Raw genomic sequence first — 24,663 nt, forward strand, 5'->3', positions numbered from 1 at the left:
ATTTATTTGACAGAGAGAGACATAGCGAGAGCAGGAACACAAGCAGGGGGAGTGGGAGAGGGAGAAGCAGGCTTCCCGCCGAGCAGAGAGCCCAACGTGGGGTCCGATCCCAGGACCCTGGGATCATTACCTGAGCCGAAGGCAGATGCTTAACGACTGAGCCACCCAGGCGCCCCGAGCATGGACTTTTTTTAAAAAAAAAGAATACTAGGACTTGAATTAGGACTCAAAATACCACTTTAATTCTACTAAGTGGCAATTAAGCTAAAAATAAAGACAATTATTTTCATGAGTTCATAAGCCAATCAATTTATTTAAATATTCTCTGAGCATCTAATATATTGAAGATTCTGTGCTAAGTTGAACAGAAATCAAAATGGCTACAGTAATGCTTTAGTGAAGCTAGATTTTAAAGTAATCTTTTACCTCTATTCTGCAAACCTCCCCTCCTCCCTTCTTAGCCTTTTGTTTCAGTAACCTGTTACCACCCTAAAGACGTCATGACAAAAGAGCTGGTAGAAAGTACACAACGCCTATCAAAACCGGCTTGATTCTGTATTTCCCTATAACACCCCCTATCCCCTTCCTCCAGTGGACTAGCAGTTTTTGAAGGCCATAGCCTCCTGTAGCCTCTTTTGCCTGGGAAGGCAATAAAGCTACTGTTCCTCTTTTCCTCTTTACTCAAACTCTGTCTTCGAGTTATATTTTGTCTCTGAAGCACAGAGGTAGGTTGTCGACAACACCAAGGATACAAAAACTAGTAAGATTCTGTCACTGTCCACAAGAATATAAAATGAAGGAGAGCAGTTAAGACAGTGTACATATAACTATAATAGAATTGAAAATATAAATGTCCTAAGACTGATTAAAGTGAGTGCTCTTGAGGTTCCAAGAGAAAAAGATTATAACAGGTAACAATTACCTCATCTCCCATCTGTGGGACAAATGGGGAACGTCGTGGTATGGTATCCAAAATCCACTGAGGGGCAAACCATTCTTCATTGGGTTCACCTGCCATAGAAAGCAGTCCTCCTTTCTAAAATATAGTTCACAAATATATAAACCATAAATATATGAATCGTAGTATGAAAAATAACAGAGAATGTTAAAAAAAATCAGGTTATAATAAAACCTAAAATATAAAAATTTTAAACATTTTCATTCACCAATTATGTACAATCTTGTACCAATAAAATAATCAACTTAATTCTTTAATACGTTGCTCAATTTTGGCTGACAGATAATAATACAACATTATAAACTATGTAAGAACCACAAACTTTCAAGACCTCAGAATACCATGTGAATTTGAGTGAAAGTAACAGAGGATCTTTTTGCCAATAAAATGGTGACAATCAAGAAGATAATTCTGTCTACTAAAGCAACAGGATACAGAATATATACATAATAAATTTTTAAATTAATATTCAAATAACTATGTGGATTAAGTCTTTACCTGAAATTCTATGAGGAAGAGAAACCACCATTGGGATGAAATAAAAACGTATAAATAAATGGAAGAACACCTACATAATTTATTATACCCTTCCATTTTACAAGTCAAAAATGTACAGAAATTTATGACCAGAATCATGACAAGAATAACATTTTCATACTATAGTAGCTTATTATTTAAAACTCTACTAAATTTTCCTACAACCCAGCAATTGCACTACTAGGTATTTATCCCAAAGATACAGACGTAGTGAAAAGAAGGGGCATATGCACCCCAATGTTCATAGCAGCAATGTCCACAATAGCCAAACTGTGGAAGGAACCAAGATGCCCTTCAACAGATGAATGAATAAAGAAGATGTGGTTCATACATTCAATGGCCTATTTACTCAGTCATCAGAAAGGATGAATACCCACCATTTGCATCGACATGGATGGAAATGGACAGGATTATGCTAAGTGAAATAAGTGAAGCAGAGAAAGACAATTATCATATGGTTTCACTCATATGTGGAACATAAAGAATAGCACAGAGGACCATAGGGGAAGGAAGGGAAATATGAAGGGAGGGGAATCAGAGATGGAGACAAACCATCAGAGACTCTGGACTCCGGGAAACAAACTGAGGGTTTCAGAGGGGAGGGTGTTGGGGGATGGGGTAGCCAGGTGATGGGTACTAAGTAGGGCATGTGTTGTGATGAGCACTGGGTGTTATACACAACTAATGAATCATTGAACACTACATCAAAAACTAATGATGTACTGTATGGTGGCTAACAACATAATAAAAAAAAAATAAAACTCTACTATATTTTAAAAAGTGATTATCAATGTTTTAATTTAATAATAACTAAAATAATAATGAAGATATTCTAGCCTCTACTTTTGATAACAAAAAAATTTAAAACTTCTTTTTATTTTAAAGTCATTTTAGACAATTTTACTTAGTTTCTCAGATGGAATGTTATTTTTAGAGAAAAGTCAAGTGTTACTATTATTCAAGTGTCAAAGGCAAAAACAAAAACAACAAAAACAACTTGTAAATTTACAAACCTTCTTTCTAGTTTGTTTAGGTTTCTTTTGCCTTTCTTCTAATGACTTCAAATTCTCCTCTTCAGAGCTGCTGCATATTTTCCGTGTTGCCTGTCTGGTTTGTCTTTTTGGAGGTTGCAAATTTATTCCAGCATCTGCTGTCCAATCAGAATATTCACTTGATGAATCACTATAAATATATCAAAATTATGAATATGTAAGTTTAGAAAAGGAATAGTTTTGCCTCCTAATTGAAAGATGATCATTTTGTAATAAAACAGCATTATAAATGACATGGCTTGATATTGTTCTAACTGAACAGAAAAAATATCAATATAGATTTTTGATCATTATCTAAGTGATTTCAGTGAAATCCTTCTTGAATAAAGTATAATGGTTAGTTTCCCATAACAGAATTTAAAATTCAAAATTCCTGTTCAAGTCACAAAAGCCTTTTTAATTAAAGGTGTCCCTAATCCCTGTAAATGGTTAAATGTAGCTGTTTTAAAACTCAACTAAATAAACATAGCCTGCTAAGATGCAGAATCTTGGATTTACAAAGCATCTTATTTTACAAATGAGGAAACTAAAGCCCATAGTGACATGCCCAAAAAGATATTGGCAGAACCAGGATAAAGCAAGTTTCTGGATTTCCAACCTAGTACTCTTTCTACTATAAAATACTATTTTAACTCCGGTTTTACCAAATTCCTACAAGAAGATAATTTCACATTAAAATGGTCAAATAATTTTGATCAAATCAAAACCATTAAAACTACCTGGAAGAACTTTCACTTTGCCATTCAATAACAGGATCCTCTACAGAAGCATCACTTGTGCCAATTGTTTCATCTTCCTGCAATAAGGAGCCAGCAATTGAGATATATGGTTATTAACTAGCATATGATTAATTATCACACAGTACCTGTTTTATAACACTTTTTGTATTTTCTCCAACCAAAACAACTTTCCAGTTAAGTACATAATTAGGGGCTCCTGGGTGGCTCAGTAGGTTGAATGTCCGACTCAATTTTGAACTCAGGTCATGATCTCATGGCGGTGGGATTGAGCTACCTGTCAGGCTCTGCACTCAGTGGTGAGTCTACTTGAGATTCTCTCTCTCCTCTCCCTTTCCCTCTGCCCCTTCCCCCACTCACGCACTCTCTCTTTCTCTCTCTCTAAAACAAATAAATAAATATTTAAAAAAATGCACATAATCATTTTTCTACATATATCTGTAACTCACAACTAAGCTTACCAGGTATTTAAAACTCTTTTTAACATCTACTATCTTACTGATATGGGACATCTTTTATTATTTCAAAGGCTGAAGAGACTCCTTAAGGTTCCCAAATATAACCCTCTTAAATGCTAAAACCATTGCTTAAAAAACATCTATATGCCTCTGCCAAGTTAATATAATTACTCTCCATAAAAATTAATAATTTTTATTATGCAAAATTCCAAACATAGCAAAGTAGAGAGAATAAATTACCTTGTGTACACAATCTCCAGTTTATACAGTAACTCACTGCCAATCTTGTTCTATCTGTACCATCACCAACTGCCTCATACCCACGTGATTATTTCAATGTCATTTTATAAAAAAAGAATTTTAACTGTAAACATTTAGTAAGATTAATATTCTTTTTTAAAACAAAACCTCACTACCATTATGACATTAGAAATGTAATGTCATTCCTCAATACCTGACCATTCATTTTAGTTCAAGATTTCCATAGGTGAGGGAAAAAGGAAGGATATCATTGATAAGAATTAAAAAATTGAATGCTGGAAGAATAATGGGAGTGCCATATATTGTCAATGAATAATTAAACCCACATTAGCCACTTAACAACTAAAGTTGTTAAGAGAACAAAAGGAAAGGACTGAAGAAGAGAGGAAGAAAAGAACAGGTATACTCTTATTCTATTACCATGAAAAAAGTAGGCCTGAAAAAAGCCATCACTTCATAATCTCCATGACTGATGAAGTCAACAATAACTGAAAATGTGCCTTTCTGCTGATTACACAGTAAATGAGTTCTGGGACTGTAAACTAGTCATCACTGTTTATATTCCACTTTTTATTTATGGGCAGAATTCCTCTCACTCTTTTCTCATTGTCCCAAAGTCAAACTTTTACTGGCATATCTGATACACTCAAACAAAATAATTTCTTTGGTATAAATCATAGAACATATCTAAAGGAATTCAATATAATGCTCAAAGTTGCCTATTAAATGCCTTATTAATGAATACTCTTCTTAAAAGAAAATACATTAAAATTATATTAAAATGACTATTAAAAGTAAACCCAAGGTGATGACACTAACTGGTAAACTAAAAATTACACTAAGTAAATAATAGCAGATAGCTAACCTCAGAGGAGCTGTCTGAGTCTTCCTGTACACCTGAATTTTGACACGATGCTTGTGATTTATGCTCTATGGTGGACCGTGTTTGGTAAGTATGCTGACGCTTGCGCTGTGTCCTTCGTAAAGACCGCCCACAGCTAGGCTGATAATCATTCTGTAAAACAGAAAGAAAATAGGTTTAAAAAAATGAAAGGCTCGGGGGGAGGAAAAGATGGTGAAGGAGTGGGGGACACTATTCCAACCGGTCCCCGGAATTGAGCTGGATATCTACCAGACCACTCTGAACACCCATGAGATCAGCCTGAGATGTAAGAAGATAGATCTGGATCTTTACAAAAAGAATATCGCAGGCGATATTGGTTTTTAGGTACAAAGTGGGGAGTCATGATTCTGCGGGCAAATATTGGAAGATAAACGGAAGGGGGAGGGAGCTACCATAACCGTTGGCACCAGGAAGGTGAAATAACACAGGAGCACAAAGGCCTCCTGTGCTGGGGAATGGGCAGAAATTCACAGACCAGTAGTGATGAGGAAAGGAATTTAGGGAAGCCCCCCAGATTGAAACCTGGAGTGGCGGGGCCGCATGTTGGAACTTGGGGCAGCTGGCAGTTTTAAAAGCAGAAAGGGCAGAGACGTGCCCCAACCTAGAGGCAAGGACTGGGAGCCTTACTGAGGGGTGCAGAACACAGGATGCTGCAGATGATAGCAGCACAGACAGAAACGGAGATAGTGTGGCCTGGAGAGCTCACTGACGAACAGACTACGATCTCTCTGGTCTGAGGCAGAGGGTTGGAAACGATCTCTTCTGCTCTGACTCTCGGAAGAGATGCAGAAAGCCACCAGGGAAAGCCGCCAGAGAACAAAAGCCCCGAAAACCTGGTTTTCACCGAGCCCATCTCCTCCCCCCACAGGGGGCAGGGCAACTCTGCCCAAACAGGGTTGCCTGAGTAACAGCATGGCAGGCCCCTCCCCCAGAAGACAGGCTGGAAGAACAAGAGGCTGACAACCCTAAGGCCCCTATAAAACAGGTGCATTTTGCTTGGGTTGTGGTCAATAATTTGTACTCTGTACATTCCCTCAACCACCCCCCAAAAGAATGACTAGGAGGAGGAACCACAAAAATAGGAAAGACTCAGAGACCATGACTTCTGCCACAGATTTACAAATGGATACAGATATAACCAAGATGTTGGAAATGGAATTCAGGGTAGCAATTGTGAAGACCAATAGCTAGAATGATTAATCGATTAATGGCAACATAGAGTCTCTAAAGGCAGAAATGAAAGCTGAACTGGCAGAATTTAAGAATGCTATCAATGAGATCCAATCTAATCTAGATAATCTAACAGCTAGGGTAAGCGAGGTAGAAGAACGAATTAGCGACCTAAAAGACCAATTGATAGAAAAGAAGGAAAAAGAGGAGGCCAGGGAAAAACAAATCAAAATCCATTAAAACAGAATCAGAGAAATAAGCTACACCATGAAACATTCTAATGTCAGAATTATTGGGATCCCTGAGAGGGTAGAGAGAGAGAACTAGAAGATACATTTGAACAAATCGTAGTTGAGAACATCCCTAATCTGGGGAATGAAACAAACATTCGTGTCCTAGAGGCAGAGAGGACCCCTCCCAAGATCAAGGAAAATAGGCAACAGCCTGGCATGTAATAGTAAAACTTGCAAATCTTAGAACCAAGGAAACCATCTTAAGGGCAGTTAGGGGGAAGGGATTCCTTCCGTACACAGGGAGAAACATCAGAATAACATCAGACCTATCCACAGAGACCTGGCAAGCCAGAAAGTCCTGGCAAGACATATTCAGGGTACTAAACAAGAAGAACATGCAGCTAAGAATACTTTATCTGGCAAGGCTGTCATTTACAATGGATGGAGTGATGCAGAGTTTCCAAGACTGGCAGAAACTGAAAGAACAAGTGACCACTAAGCCGGTCCTGCAATAAATGTTAAGGGGCTTTCTATAAAAGGAGAAAGACCACAAGAATGATATACAACAGAAATTTACAGGGACAATCTATAAAAACAAAGTCTTCACAGGCAACATGATGACAATAAATTCATATCTTTCAATAATCACTCTCAACGTGAATGGCCTAAAAGCTCCCATAAAATGGCACAGGGTTGCAGATTGGATAAAAAGACAGGACCCATCCATATGCTGTCTACAAGAGACTCATTTTGAACCTAAAGATACATCCAGACTGAAAGTGAAGGGATGGAGATCCATCTTCCATGCCAGCGGACCTCAAAAGAAAGCTGGGGTAGCAATTCTTATATCAGACAAATTAGATTTTAAACTAAAGACTGTAGTTAGAGACACAGAAGTACACTATATCATTCCTAAAGGATCTATCCAACAAGAAGATCTAACAATTGTAAATATCTACACTCCCAACATGGGAGTAGCCATCTACATAAGCCAATGTTAACGAAAATAGTCATATCCATAACAATACGTTAATTGTAGGAGACCACAATACTCCACTCTCAGCAATAGACAGATCATCTAAGCAGAAAATCAACAAAGAAACAAGAGCTTTGAAGGACACACTGGACCAGATGGACCTCATGGATATATACAGAACACTTTACCCTAAAGCAACAGAATATTCATTCTTCTCAAGTGCACACAGAACATTCTCCAGCATAGACCACATACTGGGTCACATATCTGGTCTCCACTGATTACAAAAGATTGAGATTATTGCCTGCACATTGTCAGACCATAATGCTTTAAAACTGGAACTCAATCACAAGAAAAAAATTGGAAGAAATTCAAACACTTGGAAGCTAAAGACCACTCTGCTCAATAATGTTTGGGTCAACCAAGAAATCAGAGAAGAACTTAAACAATTCATGGAAACCAATGAGAACGAAAACATATTGGTCCAAAACCTATGCGATACTGCAAAGGCGGTCTTAAGGGGGAGCTACATAGCCATCCAAGCCTCACTCAAAAAAACCCAGAAAAATCCTGAATTCACCAACTAACTCTATACCTTAAAGAACTAGAGGAAAAGCAAAAAAAAATGATGCCATAAGCCACACATTAGAAGATAAATAATTAAGATTAGAGCAGAGATCAATGAATTAGAAACCAGAAACATAGTAAATCGGACAAACAAAACTAGAAGCTGTTTTTTTGAAAGAATTAATAAGATCAATAAACCACTGGCCAGACTTATCCAAAAGAAAAGAGAAAGGACCCAAATTAATAAAATTATGAATGAAAGGGAGGAAATCACGACTAACACAAAGGGAATAGAAACAATTATTAGAAATTATTATCAGCAACTATATGCCAATAAATTAAGCAACCTGGAAGAAATGGATACCTTCCAGGAAACCTATAAACTGCCAAGACTGAAATAGGAAGAAATTGAGAACCTGAATAGGCCAATAACCAGGACTGAGATTGATGCAGAAAAGCATTTGACAAAATGTAGCATCCTGTCCTAATTAAAACTCTTCAGAGTATAGGGATAGAGGGAACATTCCTCAAGTTCATAAAATCCATCTATGAAAAACCCACAGCAAATATCATCCTCAAAGGGGAAAAGCTGAGAGCCTTTCCCTTAAGATCAGGAACACATCAAAGATGCCCACTCTCACCACTATTGTTCAACATAGTACTAGAAGTCCTGGCAACACCATTCAGAAAACAAAAAGAAAAAAAGGTATTCAGATTGGCAAAGAAGAAGTCAAACTCTCTCTTTTCGCAGATGACATGATACTTTATGTGGAAAACCCAAAAGACTCCACACCCAAATTACTAGAACTCATACAGGAATTCAGTAATGTGGCAGGGTACAAAATCAATGCACAGAAATCAGTTGCTTTCTTATACACTAATAATGCAACTGTAGAATGAGAAATTAGAGAAACGATTCCATTTACAATAGCACCAAAAACATAAGATACCTCGGAATAAACCTAACCAAAGAGTTAAAGGATCTGTACTCTAGGAACTACAGAACACTCACAAAAGAAATTGAAGAAGACACAAAAAGATTTTAACATTCCATGCTCATGGATTGGAAGAATAAACATTGTTACAATATCTATCCTGCCCAGAGCAATCTATACCTTCAATGCCATCCTGATCAAAATTCCAATAACTTTTTTCAAAGTGCTGGAACAAACAATACTCAAATTTGTATGGAATCAGAAAAAACCCCGAATCACCAAGGAAATGTGGAAAAAGAAAAACAAACTTGGGGGCATCACATTGCCGGATTTCAAGCTATATTACAAAGCAGTGATCAGCAAGACAGCATGGTACTGGCACAAAAACAGACATATACACCAATGAAACAGAATAGAGAGCCCAGATATGGATCCTCAACTCTATGGTCAAATAATCCTCGACAAAGCAGGAAAAAATATGCAATGGAAAAAAGACAGTCTCTTCAATAAATGGTGCTGGGAAAATTGGACAGCTATATACAGAAGAATGGAACTCGACCACTCTCTAACACCATACACAAAGATAAACTCAAAATGGATGAAAGACCTCAATGTAAGACAGGAATCCATCAAAATCCTAGAGGAGAACCTACGCAGTAACCTCTTCAACATTGGCCACAGCAACTTCTTTCAAGATATATCTCCAAAGGCTAATGAAACAAAAGCAAAAATGAACTTTTGGGACTTCATCAAGAGAAAAAGCTTCTGCACAGCAAAGGGAACAGTCAACAAAACAAAGAGGCAACCCACAGAATGGGAGAAGATATTTGCAAATGATACTACATATAAAGGGATGGTATCCAAGATCTATAAAGAACTGCTCAAAGTCAACACCCAAAAAACAAATAATCAAGTCAAGAAATGGGCAGAAGACATGAACAGACACTTCTCCAAGGAAGACATACAAATGGCTAACAGGCACATGAAAAAATGTTCATCATCACTAGGCATCAGGGAAATTCAAATCAAAACCACATTGAGATACCACCTTACACCAGTCAGAATTGAAAAAATTGACAAGGCAAGAAATAAATTTTGGAGAGGTTGTGGAGAAAGGGGAACCCTCTTACACTGTTGGTGGGAGTGCAAGTTGGTATAGCCACTTTGGAAAACAGTGTGGATGTTCCTCGAAAAATTAAAAATAGAGCTACCCTATGACCTAGCAATTGCACTCCTTGGTATTTACCCCAAAGACACAGATGTAGTGAAAAGAAGGGCCATATGCACCCCAATGTTCCTAGCAGCAGTGTCCGCAATAGCCAAACTGTGGAAAGAGGTGAGATGCCCTTCAACAGATGAATGGATAAAGAAGATGTGGTCCATATATACAATGGACTATTACTCAGCCATCAGAAAGGATGAATACCCAACTTTTACATTAACATGGCTGGGACTGGAGGAGATTATGCTAAGTGAAATAAGTCAAGCAGTGAAAGTCAAGTATCATATGGTTTCAATTATATGTGGAACATAAGGAATAAGGAGGACATTAGGAGAAGGAAGGGAAAAATGAAGGGGGGAAATCAGAGGGGCAGACGAACCATGAGAGACTATGGATTCTGAGAAACAAACTGAGGCTTTTAGCAGGGAGTGGGGTGGAGGGATGGGTTAGCCCAGTGATGGGTATTAAGGAGGGCACATATTACATGGAGCACTGGGTATTATATGAAAACAATGAATCGTGGATCACTACATCAAAAACTAATGATGTATTGTATGGTGACTAACATAACATAATTTAAAAAAATGAAAGGCTCTGTGAACAAAAACAAACATATATAAAGCAAATCAACTGGGTGGGGGAGGGGGAATGATGGATGTAATAATTAGGAATAAATCCCCAAAAAGAAAATACAAGATACATCTATATATATTTAAGGCATCTTGCATTAATATTCATTACTTTCCTATTTTGAAAATTTTGTGATCAAATTAAAGTGTATGCTGAAAGTTTGGGTTGCAAGAATGGGCCCACTCAGATTTTACATTTACTATATTACTCACAATTTATTTCAAGATGAAGCAAGATATCTGTATCATACCTATATATATGTAATTCTTAATATAATATACACTTCTTTAATTCTTTAAAAAACTACATTTAATAAACCAAGAAAAATACTTAATTTTTATCAACTAAAATTAAAGTGAAAATTATTTTATTCTAACCTTTACAAATATAAAATATTAATGATACAGCCTTATGTAAAAGTTACAACCATAGCATGTTATCAGGAGTAAACAAGTTTAAAATTCTTACAAATAAATCATTATCAAAGACCAGTTTCTTACCCTACATGTAAATATTTCTTATTTTTGATATAAATAAAAATTTCTATTGACCCAATGACCCTGTTTATTAGTGTCAGACAAGTCTGATATTTGAAAAATCAGCTTAGGGAAAAAAATAATATAAATCATGGATCTGAGTCATTCAAAATCTCTAAGAAAATAACCTTATCAGAGAACATCAAATAAGCTAACAAACCTCAACAGAAATTAAGAAAGCAGGTAACAAAATGATCTAAGGATATTTGAATATATTCATATACTTACTTAAAATTGTGTTTATCAATACTGAAAAAAAAAACATTTAAAATTCAGTGCCCATTGCCTATATTTCTTTAATAAAATTAAAATCATCCTACACTCTCCAAGTTACCATACTTTTCAGGAGTTATGGTTAGATCTGGGAATAAGGACATACATCGTTCTGCCACTAGTTTGTTCAATCTCAGAATACTAGTAAGGGGTTTACTTATGTACCTAATGAAGTATAGGAATCTGACTCCCTGCTTAGCAGTTTCTACTGGGAATATGAATTTTCCCAATGTATAGATCAGATTTTGCTCCTATATGATTAGCTAGGCTATGAGTGGGCCTTTTCTGTAAAGGGCCAGAATGTAAATATTTTTGGCTTTGCAGGTCATGTGATCTCTGTTATAACTATTCAACTCTATAGCGGGAAAGCAGCCATAGACAACATATTAATTAATAAGTGTGGTTGTGTTCCAATATAACTTTTATTAACAAGAATAGGCTGTAGACCAGATTTAGACCATGGGTAATAGTTTGTCAACCTCTTACCTAGGATATCCAAACATTTATTTTACACTGTGATTAGTGATCAGGCAATAATTTTAAGGTTTTACTCTAAACATATGAAAATGGTATTTTAATACAAATATTTTATACCTACAATGACCACGTCCTAAATTTTGGGGGACAGTCCTGATTTTGTGTAATTTTATCTTTATTAATAATTGCCATATATTTCAATTTCAGGTTTAAAAAACAGGTTACCTACATGTAGTCAACTAGCAAAATAACCCCTTAATTCATAACTGCTACCTTTGAAAAACCCAGTATCTGCAAATACTTGCAAGTAGTGTAACCCAAAGGACTATAAAACTAAACTTACCCTTTGGGTAGGATAAGATGGCTTTTTCTTCTTTTCGACTGTATAAAGACTGATTTCTATGTCACCTTTTGCAGTTCGACATTCTTCCTGAACCCTGATAACAAAGGTCAAAGTGACAGAAAATCATCAAAAATCAAACCAACAGTCTAAGGAGGGTACGTGTTGTGATGAGCACTGGGTATTATATGAAACTAATGAATCATTGAACACTACATCAAAAACTAATAATGTACTTATACAGTGGCTAACTGAACATAATAAAATAAATAACTATTAAAAAAATCAAACCAACAATCTAAAAGGCAGGCAACAAAAATATCTTCAAATGTAAAATCTGCCACTTTAACTATTTTTAGGTGTACATTAATGACATTTACAATGTTGTATAACAACCATCACCACTATTTGCAAAACTTTTTCATCACTCCAAACAAACTTTGTAACCATTAAGCAGTAACTCTCTATTTCTCCTTCTACCAGTCCTTGTTAACCTCTAATCAACTTTATGTCTCTATGAATTTGCTTTCTCTATATATTTCATATAAGTGGAATCATATGCTATTTGTCCTTTTGTGTTGGTATTTCACTTAGCATGTTTTTAATGTTTATCCATGTGGTAGCAGGTATCAAAACTTCATTCTTTTTTTATGACTGAGCAATATTCCATTGTATGTATATATCACATTTTGTTTATCCATTCATTTGAGGACAGACACTGGAGTTATTTCTACTGTTCTGGTATTGTGAATAATATAGCAATGGACATTGGCATACAAGTATCTCTTTGACTTCCTTCTTTCAATTGTACTTTAACGTTTTGAGCAAAGAATTACTTCAAATTCCTCTACTGCCAAGAGTTCATAAATTAGCTATGTCTCCCTTTTTCTTATTACTGTTGTAGAAAGAAAAAGTGAAACTAAATTATGTTTGCTACTTGTTGGATGAGCTGGTAAGAAGGCTTGGTAGAGGAGTTAGCATGATTAAGAGATTTTGTATGTTCTCTGTCAAATGTCCTTTTTCTTTCCTAAATCTACTTCCAGCCTATGTGGATTATCTGGAGTTAATATTAAAGCAAATGTTAGGATTTATAAATAAGAACAGGTATTCTAAATTTGAAATTCATCCTAATAAAATCCTTTCATACAAGGAGGTATACTTAGAGGGCATTTCAAAATATACCCTAAGCACTGGGGTCTACAATGCATCTATATTGCATTCCCAAACTATTCCAATATCAAATTGAGGGCCTTTTCCTCAGAACCACTGTTGAATTTTGGGTCTATATACCACTAACATATTTAATAATAAATGGTCTCAAGTTCTTACTTAATAGTATTTGTATGCTTTATCTTCTAACCTAGACTATAAACTTATGGAAAACAAACTATGTTTTTCATTTTTCAGTATTTCCCAAACCATTTAGCACAAAGCCAAGCAAACTGAAGATAATCATTAAATAGTTGTTATAGAATGAACTAACTGGAATAATGTAGAAAAACTAATACAAAACTCAGCTTGATTAAAAAATACCTTAGTTATTAAAATTTACTAACAATAAAATTCTCAATTTTCTTATCAATGTTACCTTATTGACTCACCTACTAACTCCACTATTTAATTCATTGACCACCACTCTTCTGCTCCATGCCATGAGATCTCTTTCAGTGGCCATCTGGCTCCGGGGAGCATTGTTATGCATTTGTCGGACACCTTCAATGTGACCACTACGTCGAAGCCCAATATTTGGTGATGAAGATATGTCCATATTTGGACTTCTCAAAGCTAAAATAAAAAGAAAGGTACCACTTTCTCCCAGTAAAGGCACCAAAATTTTAGAGATCAGTACTCTGAAATAGGAGAGTCTAAGATGGTACTTCTAGACAATATTGCCATCCTTTTGTTCTACATTTTCTGTACCACCTTTATGGTTTTTAAAGTGTGTTGAATAAAGTAAAGCACTCAATAAATGTTTAAAGTTTCTATCACTCTTTTAAATATTTTCAAAGTATGTTCACATCTGTCATCTACTAAATGCTTAGGAAATACAAAAAGTATATTTAACATGATTTGGTAGATTCACAAATGTTTAATAGTACTACTTCAGAAAGCAGCTTTTAATCTAAATCTTATATTTAGCCCACTAAAAGGTCTATGAATAAAGTTTCAATAGGCTTTCAAAAGTAGTAATAAGAGAAAAAGTATAAGCAAAAAATATTAACTATCAAAATTCCATTTTCAAAGTTGATAAGCAATGAAAGAAAGGGGAATAAAGTAATGAAAGCTTTTTTAAGCCCCTAGATATTCCCTGTTAATTTATTTTTGTTGTATTTGTAAATAAAATAAAAATGGAAATTGAATGATTCATTCAACTGTTAAAATAAGCACCCAGGAAAGACAAAAACAAAACAAACAAACAAAAAAACATTGGAAACAGAAGTCAGTGGGGTCGCTCTGACTAATGGCATTTCAAATATATCCACAGAAACATAGTATGGAGGGTAGAGTTGAACGCTGATTTCATTAATGAATCTCTAAATCAGGGTTCTAAGAATGTTTAACAAAAAGGGCCTGGTTATGTAGGATTATCAGCCCACTTCTTATCTTGTTCCAGGTTAAGGAAAGCCTATCTGAGTTTAGGTGCTCCTTAGGTGAACAAAAAATATTTTAATTTTAATTTTATGGGATACTTAAGAATCAGGAAATGAGTATAATACCCTGTGAATCACCTCAAATTTAAATTGCTTTATTCAATTCCTGGACTATAATACCCAAATAAACCCCAATTACATAAATGTAAAAAGAAATACATTTGCCAAAATCCCATAAGAAGACTGCATTTTGAAGTACTACTAATAGTTCTTGAAAAAGGCAAAACTGATGGTGCTCACTTTGGCAGCACTTATATTGAAATGATACAGAGAAGATTAGCATGGCCCCTGAGTGAGGATGACACGCAAATTCATGAAGTATTACATCATTAAAAAAAAAAAAAAAAACTAAAACTGACAGAAGCTAAGATATATATAAAATTCAGATATATATGGCACCTGGGTGCCTCAGTCAGTTGGGTATCTGCCTTCGGCTTGGGTCATGATCCAAGTCCCAGGATCAAGTCCCACATGGGCTCCCTGCTTGGCAAGGGAGTATGCTTCTCCCTCTGGCCCTCCCTCCTCTCGTGTTTCTCTCTCTCTCAAATAAATAAAATCTTTTAAAAAATTCAGATGTATAGCCACATTTCATGTAAAGTGAAGAAAAGATATAATAAATTAGAATACAGCCAGTATTCATACTGTTGTGAAAACCAATTCATAAGTTGCATCTGTATTTTCTAAGAATAGGGCTTATCTTCCAGTGTATTTTGGTAAATTCAAGAGACAAAGGGGATAACGTTGCTTTTTTTTTCAACAAAGGAGGGTAAATTTTTTGTTAGTAATTTTTACATTCACATGGTTTTAATTTTGAAAACATTATAGGTTGGTTCTCCTTTTACAAAAAGGCTGTACTTACTGCAGCACCTCATTTATTATAACAAAAGGAAAGACTGCAAAAACATTCTTGAGTTAGGAGAAAACAGTATATTAAATATACCACCCGTATTTCTTAAGAAACGCTAAGAACTTTTAGCCACAAATGACAACGAGATTATGGCACTTTGGTGTATTTGATATCAGAATTGTAAATTAATAAAAATGTTCTTATTTAAAAACCTAAAATGTTCCTTACATGTAATTACTTAGTGCAATTAAAATAAAGTACCTCCATCATATAAATATATACATACTTACCACCATTAGCAGAATATGATCTATTAATTGGAAAATGTGGAACATCTCCTTCGTTAATTAGTCTAAGATCTTGTTCTCTCTGTAGCTCCCTGATTATTCCATCAAGAATGCTTTCATCTTGGTCATTGGTTTGTTGCCCAATTACTTGTTCTACCACCTCACCATCACCTTAATGAGACCAAAGATATAAAGCCACAAAATTACATACATTTTAATATACCTTAAATAGAGTAAAAACAACCTTCATCTATAAATTTCTAGATAAATAATAAAAAACAAGATTAAAATGGAAATAAAACATATATCAAAAAGTATTTATAAAGAACTTTTAAATTGTTTGATATGTCAGCTTGTGTATATGCATGACTTAACAAATGTCCCCAAATTAGCCATTATTAGGAGGGTCTTCTCATCTTAAAGAATAATCATTAAATTATGAATTTCCAAATGTACTTTCTCGATGAAATATTCCAAGCAAAAAGTCCAGAGTAGAGATCTGAGTAAAGTTTAAAGTTCAACCACAGATACAGAAAATGTTTTGCATATTTCTTTCATGAGAATTTCCTTTTTGAAATAAATCAAAATAATGGTCTTTCAAACACTGTCTCTTTCAAAAACACCTCAGTATATTGATAAGTACAGAAATTATTTCTACTAACACACTGAAATACAATGGTTACATCTTTCCTTCTTTTTAAAGATTTATTTATTTATTTATTTATTCCAAAGATGGGAGGGAGGGGCAGAGAGATAGGGAGAGAATCCTCAAGCAGACTCTATGCTGAGTATAGAGCCACACGGGGCTGGATCCCAGGTCCCTGAGATCATGACTTCAGCCAAAATCAAGAGTCAGATGCTCAACCAACTGAGCCACCCAGGTGCCCCTATATTCTTTTTCTTAAATACATCTTAGACATGTTTTTCATCTTGTCCTCTAGTCGGACTAAAAGGTATCCAAAAGAGTAGCCAAGTAGCCAGACATCACGTCTTACAGGAAATGAAGTATGATGAATTAGAGATTTTTTTTATTCAAATGTTTTGAGTTTTATCTATTTAATATTCATGCTTTTCCCCTTGTTTACATATATGACATTATAAAAGTCAATATTAGCAAACGTATAACACCATTTCATTGCTCTACAAATCTTTATGAGAGAATACATAAAAGGATATGCAACATTTCACTCTATAAAAAAACAATTCAAGTCTTAAATCCCTAGTAAGGAAATAAAATTCCATTTACAATTCAATATCTACACCATACCTGGAAGAAAACCTACAACAAACAAAGATATGAAGGCGTTCTGGTGTGGTGGATGGGGTATGAGAGGCAGAAAATGCAAGAGAAATACATAAACAAGATTTGCTATGGAGGGGAAGATAGCTGTGGAGTAGGAGGAGACCAGGCTTGCCTCCTCCCATGAATACAAGTAGATAAATACCAATTCATCCTAAATACTACAGAAATTGATCTGAAGACTAGCAGAACAAACTCTACAACTAAAGGTAGAGAAGAGGCCATATCAGAGAAGGCAGGAAGGCAGAGACATGGCTTGTGATAGAAACAGATCATGGTTTCCATAGTGGGGAGGGAGCCAAGGTCATAGAGAAGGGCAAGAGACAGACTAGCACAAAGGGGAGCTCACATGGGAAAGATGAATCCTCATAGCAACTGGCTTGGTAAGCCAGAGGGGCTGAATTTCATGAGTTCTTGAAAACAGTGGGGCTTAAAGCCTGGAGTTCTATAGGTCAACGGGTTTGGCTCTGGGAGAGCATGCAAAGTATTGGGGCTGCTCTTGGAAAGAATTCAGGGCAAACAGCCCATAAACTTGTGGCGTGGAAACTGATCTCAAGAGTGCCTGAGGCACACAGTGGGGAGCTTATCTGCCCATCTCAGAGTGTGTCCCAGAGAGGCAGGATTCATGGAAAGACCCGTCTGTGAACAAAGTAACTAGAAGCTGCCATTTCCCTCCCATCTGCAATAAGCACAGGGTCACCTATGGGAAACAGCATAGCACCAGAACTTACTACCTAAATTGCTTATGCCAAGTCCCACCCCATTGTGCTCAGATGGAACTGACCTTCCAAGTCACACTTAACCTCAGTCCTAACACCAGTTCTCTTCCCTCAGACTGGCCCAAATTCCTGCCAACACTGCATCTCCTGATCCAGGAGTTTTGCAGGACCTGGGTTCCAGTGGCAGTGGCAACATGTCTCATTTCACAAGCAGACTGGAGCACACCAGTTAAAACTCACCACAAAAGGCCAAGGACCAAACAATGCTGACAACAGGCAAAGACAGCATCTACAGAAGATGGGCCTAAAGAATAAAGTGGCCAGCACACAAGAGCAGAGTGCATGCACCACACATTAGAAAAATTCACTGAAGTGTCAGGTCCTGGGGAAAAGGGGACACTACACTCCAGGGTACTACAAGGACTTCTTCAGAAGGTCATTACCCCCAAGAAGAGGAGACATAGCTGACTTACCTAACACACAGAAACAGATACAGAGAGGCAAACAAAATGAGAAAACAGAGGAATTTCTCCCAAATGAAAAAAGAGGACAAAGCCACAGCCAGAGAGCTAAAACTAAAATAGATATAAGTAACATGCCTGATAGAGAATTTAAAGTAATGATCATAAAACTATGCACTGGACTTGATAAAAGAGTGGAAGACATCAGTGAGACACTTAAAAAAGAGATAAGGAATAATATAGCAGAGATAAAGGATTTAATAAACAAAATGAATAACATGGTTGACAGAATAAATAGCAGTCTGGAAGAAGCAGAGGAATAAATTAATGACCTAGATGACAGAGTAATGGAAAGTAGTCAAGCTAAACAAAAGAGAAAAAAGAATTATGTGAAAGAATTAGGGAACTCAGTGACTCCATCAAACATAATAACATTCATATTATGGGAGTCCCAGAAGAAAGAAAGAGAGAAAAGAGGGCAGAGAATATATTTTAAGATATAATAGCTTAAAACTTCCCTAATCTGGGGAAGGAAACAGATACCCAGATCCAGGAGGCACAGAGAACCCCCAACAAAATCAACAAAAGCAGATCCACACAAAGACATATTATAATTAAAATGGCAATATAGTGATAAATAAAGAAAAAATTAAGTCAGCAAGACAAAAGAACACAATTACACATAACGGAAATCCCATAAGGCTATCAGCAGCTTTTTCAGCAGAAATGTTACAACAAAAAGGGAGTGGCATGATATGCTCATAGTGCTGAATGGGAAAAATCTGCAGGCAAGAATACTCTATCCAGCAAGGTTATCTTTCAGAATAGGAAAGCTAAAGAGTTTCCCAGATAAACAAAAACTAATGGAGTTAATGACCAATAAACCAGCTCTATAAAAAATACTAAAAATAATTCTTTGAGTGGAAAGGAAAGACCAAAAGTGACAGTATCAAGTAGGAAACATAAAAGCAGTGAAAATGAGTATTTCTGGGGCGCCTGGGTGGCTCAGTTGGTTAAGCGACTGCCTTCGGCTCAGGTCATGATCCTGGAGTCCCGGGATCGAGTCCCACATCGGGCTCCCTGCTCGGCGGGGAGTCTGCTTCTCCCTCTGACCCTCCTCCCTCTCATGCTCTCTGTCTCTCATTCTCTGTCTCTCAAATAAATTTAAAAAAAAAAAAAAAAGAAAAAAAAAGGAAATGAGTATTTCTGTAAGAAATCAGTCAAGAGACATACAAAAAAAAAAAAAAGAATGTAAAATATGACACCATATACCTAAAATGTGGGGAGGAGGGGAGTAAAGAATGTGTTGAATCTTAAATGACCATCAACTTAATATAGACAGCTAGAAGATGGTGGTGTAGTAGGAGGACCCTAGGTTCGTCTCATCCCTCAAACACAACTAGATAACTATCAAATTATTCTGAATACCCAAGAAATAAACCCAAGGACTGACAGAACAAACTCCACAATTAGAGGGAGAGAAGAGGCACATCAAGAATGATAGGAAGTGTGGAGACATGGTTTGGAGGAGAAACAGCATGGGTGCTGTGGAGGGAAGGGAGCCCTGATCACAGAGAAAGGCAAGAGAGTGAGGAGTACACTGGGGAATGCACAAGAAGAACACTTCCCCAGTCATTGACTGGGAAAATGAGAAGGGCTGATTTTTGTGAGTTTTTGCAACCAGCGGGGTTTAAAGACAGGAGTTTCAAAGGTAAGGTCAATACGCTTGGCTGGGACAGAGCCCTGAGGGCACTGTGCTACTCCAGGAGAGAAGGCAGATGAACAACCCTGGGGCAAAGAGCAAGAAAACAGCAACTGAAAAACACCAGGATACACTGGGAGAGATTATTTGCTCTTTTCAGAGTGCTTCTTTGAGAGCAGCAAGCACGGAGACCCCTCTCCTGGGACAAAAGAGCTGGCTGGTGCCATTTTCCTCCCCTGCCCATCACATAAACATAGAGCCACCTTCAGTAAACAGCACAGCACCAACACTGGCTGCCTAACTTGCTTACATCAGGACCCACACCCCTGCACTCTGCCCTTACTGCCCCTTCTAGGTAAAGTTTGCCTCAGTTCCAGCACAGTGGGCCCCTTCCCCAGAAGACCAGCAGAAACCCCTGCACACACCATAACTCCTGACCAGAGAGTTCTGCAAGGCTTCTGTTCTAGTGGAAATACCATCAAGTCTCATTTAACAAGCAGAACAGAGCACACATAGTGAAAACACACCACACTCTGGCCAAGGTCCAAACACTGCCCACTGCAGGCAAGGAGAGCCTCTGAAGAGGAATGGTCTGAAGGAAAGAGCAGCTGAAACACAGCAGCAGAGTGTACTCAGCACACACCAGAGACACTCCTTGAAGCACCAGGCCCTGGACACTTTATGAATTCTTCTTCATAAAGCCATAATTCTTAGGAGCAGGAAACATAACAGGCTTTTCTAACACAGAGAAGTAGACAGAGACTTAGAAAAAATGCCAAGATGGAGGAATTCAAACACAAGATAAGGTCACGGCCAGAAATCTAAGTGAAACAGATGTAAGTAACATGCCTGATGGAGAATTTGAAGCAACAGTCATAAGGATACTCACTGGGCTTAAAAGCATGGAAGACTTCAGGGAGGCCCTTAACCCAGGGATAAAAGAGTTAAAAAACTGTCAGAAATGAAGAATGCAATAATTGAGATTCAAAACAGGCTGGATGCAATGAAGTTAATATAGACAGCTATATGCACAAGAGGTTATATGTAAAACTAATGATAACCACAAATCAAAAAACACTGATAGGCAAAGAATAAAGAGAATGGAATCCAAATATATCACTAAAGCATATCAGCAAAACTTAAAAGAGAGAAAGATAAGGATCAGAGAAAAAACTTCAGAAATAACCACAGTACAAGTAATAAAATAGCAATAAATACATATCTATCAATAATTACTTTGATGTAAATAAACTAAATGCTCCAGTCAAAAGACATAGGGTGACAGAATGAATTAAAAAAAAAAAAAACACAAACAAGACCCATCTATATACTACCTATAGGAGACTCATTTTAGACCTAAAGACACATGCAGAGTGAAAGTGAGGGAACTGAAAAACATTTATCATGCAAATGCATGTGAAAAGAAAGCTGGAGTATCAATACATATATCAGAAAATACACATTTTAAAATATACATTTTAAAACAAAGACTATAACAAGAGATGAAGAAGGACTCTATATAATAATAAAGGGGACAATCTACCAAAAAGATAATGATTGTAAATATTTACGCACCCAACATGGGAGTACTAAATACATAAAACAGTTAATAACAAACATAAAGGAACCAATCAATAATAATACAATAATAGGGGACTTTAATACACTACTTACATCTAAAAATTTTGTTTATTTATTTATTTATTTATTTGACAGAGAGACACAGCGAGAGAGGGAACACAAGCAGGGGGAGTGGGAGAGGGAGAAGCAGGCTTCCCGTGGAGCAGGAAGCCTGATGCGGGGCTCAATCCCAGAACCCTGGGATCATGACCTGAGCCGAAGGCAGATGCTTAACAACTGAGCCACCCAGGCGCCCCTACACTACTTACATCTAAACAGATAATTAAAAAGCAAACAATGGCACAGTATACTGGGTGGATTTAACAGATATATTTATATAGAACATTCCATCTTAAAACAGCAGAATACACATTCTTTTCAGATGCACATGGAACATTCTCCAGAATAGATCACATATTAGGCCAGAAAAAGAGTCTCCACAAATTCAGAGATTTAAGTCATACCCTGCATATTTTTTGATGACAAAGATATGAAAGTTGAAGTTCAACACAAGAAAAAATCTGGGAAGACCACAAATACATAGAGGTTAAATAACATGCTACTAAACAATGAATGGATTAGCCATGAAATGAATGAAGAAATCCAAAAGTACATGGAAATAAATGAAAATGAAAACACAATGGTTCAAAAGCTTTGGGATGCATCAAAAATGGTTCTAAGTGGAAGTTTATACCAATACAGGACTTACGCAAGAAGCAAGAAAAATCTCAAAGAAACAACCTACCCTTACACCTAAAAGAGTTACAAAAAACACCAAACTATACCTAAAAACAGCAGAAGTTAGGAACTAATAATGATTAGAGCAGAAATAAATGATATAGAAACTAAAGAAACAGTAGAACAAATCAATGAAACCAGGAGCTGGTTCTTTGAAAGATAAATTCATAAACCTCTAGCCAAACTCATCAAAAAACAAAGAAAAAAGACACAAATAAATAAAATTACAAAGGAAAGAGGAGAAAGAACAACCATACCACAGAAATACAATTAGAATAGTATGAGAAACTATAAGCCAAAAAATTGGACAACCTAGAAGAAATGGATAACTTCCTAGAAACATATAAACTACCAAAACAGAAGCTGGAAGAAATGGAAAATGTGAATAGACTGATTACCAGCAAGGAGGTTGAATCTGTAATCAAAAAACGCCCAATGAACAAAAGTCCAGGATGAGATGGCTTCACAGGCGAATTCTACCAAACATTTATTTTTATTTTTTTAAGATTTTATTTATTTATTTGACAGAGAGAGACACAGAGAGAGAGGGAACACAAGCAGGGGGAGTGGGAGAGGGAGAAGCAGGCTTCCCGCAGAGCAGGGAGCCTGATGTGGGGTTTGATCCCAGGACCCTGGGATCATGACCTGAGCTGAAGGCAGACGTTTAACAACTGAGTCACCCAGGCGCCCCTTTCTACCAAACATTTAAGGAAGAGTTAATACCTATTCTTCTCAAAGTATTCCATAAAATACAAGAGGAAGGAAAATTTCCAGAATCATTCTATGAGCCCAGCAATACCGTGATAACCAAAATCACATAGACACCACTAAAAAAGAGTACAGGTCAATCTCTTTGAAGAACATAGATGCAAAAATCCTCAACAAAATGCTAGCAAACAGAATCCAACAATCAAGTAGGATTTATTCCTTGGCTGCAAGGGTGGCTCAGTATTCACAAATCAATCAATTTGATATACCACATTAATAAATGAAAGGATGAGAACCATATGATCCTTTCAATAGATGTAGAGAATGCATTTGATATAGTATAACATCCATTCATGATAAAAACCCTCAACAAAGTAGGGATAGAGGGAACATACCTGAACATCATGAATGACAAAAAAATCCCCAGCTAATATAATCCTCAATGGGGAAAAACTGAGAGGTTTCCCCTTAGGGTAAGGAACTAGAAAAGAATGTCTACTCTCACCACTTTTATTCCAGAAGGTACTGGAATCCTAGCCATAGCTATTAGATCACACACAAAAAAATATAGGGTAGGCAAATTGGTAAGGAAAAAGTTAAATGTTCACTATCTGCAGATGACATGAGACTCTATATAGAAAACCCTAAAAACTACCAATAAACTACTAGAACTGACATATGAATTCAGGAGTCATGGGATATAAAATAAATGTGCAGAAATCTATTGCATTTCTCTACACTTATAATGAAGCAGCAGAAATAGAATTTAAGAAAACAATCACATTTGAAATTATATCAAAAATAATATTACCTAGGAATAAACCTATAACCAAAGAGGTGAAAGACCTATCTTCCGAAAACTATAAAACACTGATGACAGAAATTGAAGATGACACTAAGAAATGGAAAGACATCCATGCTTATGGATTGAAGAACAAATATTTAAAAATGTCTATACTGGGGCGCCTGGGTGGCTCAGTCTGTTAAGTAGCTGACTCTTGATTTTGGCTCAGGTCATGATCAGGGTCCTAGGACTGAGCCCCGAGTTGGGCTCCATGCTCAGTGGAGAGTCTGCTTGAGAATTATCTTTCTCCCTCTGCCCCTCTCCCCACTCTCTCTCTCTCATAAATAAATAAATCTTTAATTTTTTTTTTAAAAGATCTAAATGTGAGTACTGAAACCATAAAAATCCTAGAGGAGAGTATAAGCAATAATTTCTCTGATATCAGTCATAGCAACATTTTTGTAGATATGTCTCCTGTGGCAAGGGAAATAAAAGCCAAATAAACTATTGGTACTGCATCAAAATAAAAAGCTTCTGCACAGCAAAGGAAGCAATCAACAAAACTAAATGTTATGCTACT

At 36.5% G+C, this 24,663-nt stretch overlaps 1 protein-coding gene and 1 pseudogene across 2 annotated transcripts in view; one reads left to right on the plus strand and one right to left on the minus strand.

The window, feature by feature from the left end:
* Nucleotides 1-24,663, minus strand: part of BRWD3 (bromodomain and WD repeat domain containing 3) — a 190,730-nt gene that overhangs the window by 60,587 nt on the left and 105,480 nt on the right. For both annotated transcript variants that reach the window (XM_035028801.1, XM_035028800.1), the window contains 7 exons: nt 16,055-16,222; nt 13,868-14,051; nt 12,270-12,363; nt 4,869-5,018; nt 3,267-3,343; nt 2,509-2,677; nt 923-1,036 (listed from right to left, as the gene is read on the minus strand). In XM_035028801.1, coding sequence (XP_034884692.1) covers nt 923-1,036; nt 2,509-2,677; nt 3,267-3,343; nt 4,869-5,018; nt 12,270-12,363; nt 13,868-14,051; nt 16,055-16,222 — 956 coding nt within the window. The remainder of the gene's footprint in view (nt 1-922; nt 1,037-2,508; nt 2,678-3,266; nt 3,344-4,868; nt 5,019-12,269; nt 12,364-13,867; nt 14,052-16,054; nt 16,223-24,663) is intronic.
* Nucleotides 15,150-15,250, plus strand: LOC118026108 (annotated as a pseudogene).

The sequence above is a fragment of the Mirounga leonina genome, unplaced genomic scaffold (genome assembly GCF_011800145.1).
Source record: "Mirounga leonina isolate KUSES-001 unplaced genomic scaffold, KU_Mleo_1.0 Mir_204, whole genome shotgun sequence".
NCBI classification, from domain to species: domain Eukaryota; kingdom Metazoa; phylum Chordata; class Mammalia; order Carnivora; family Phocidae; genus Mirounga; species Mirounga leonina.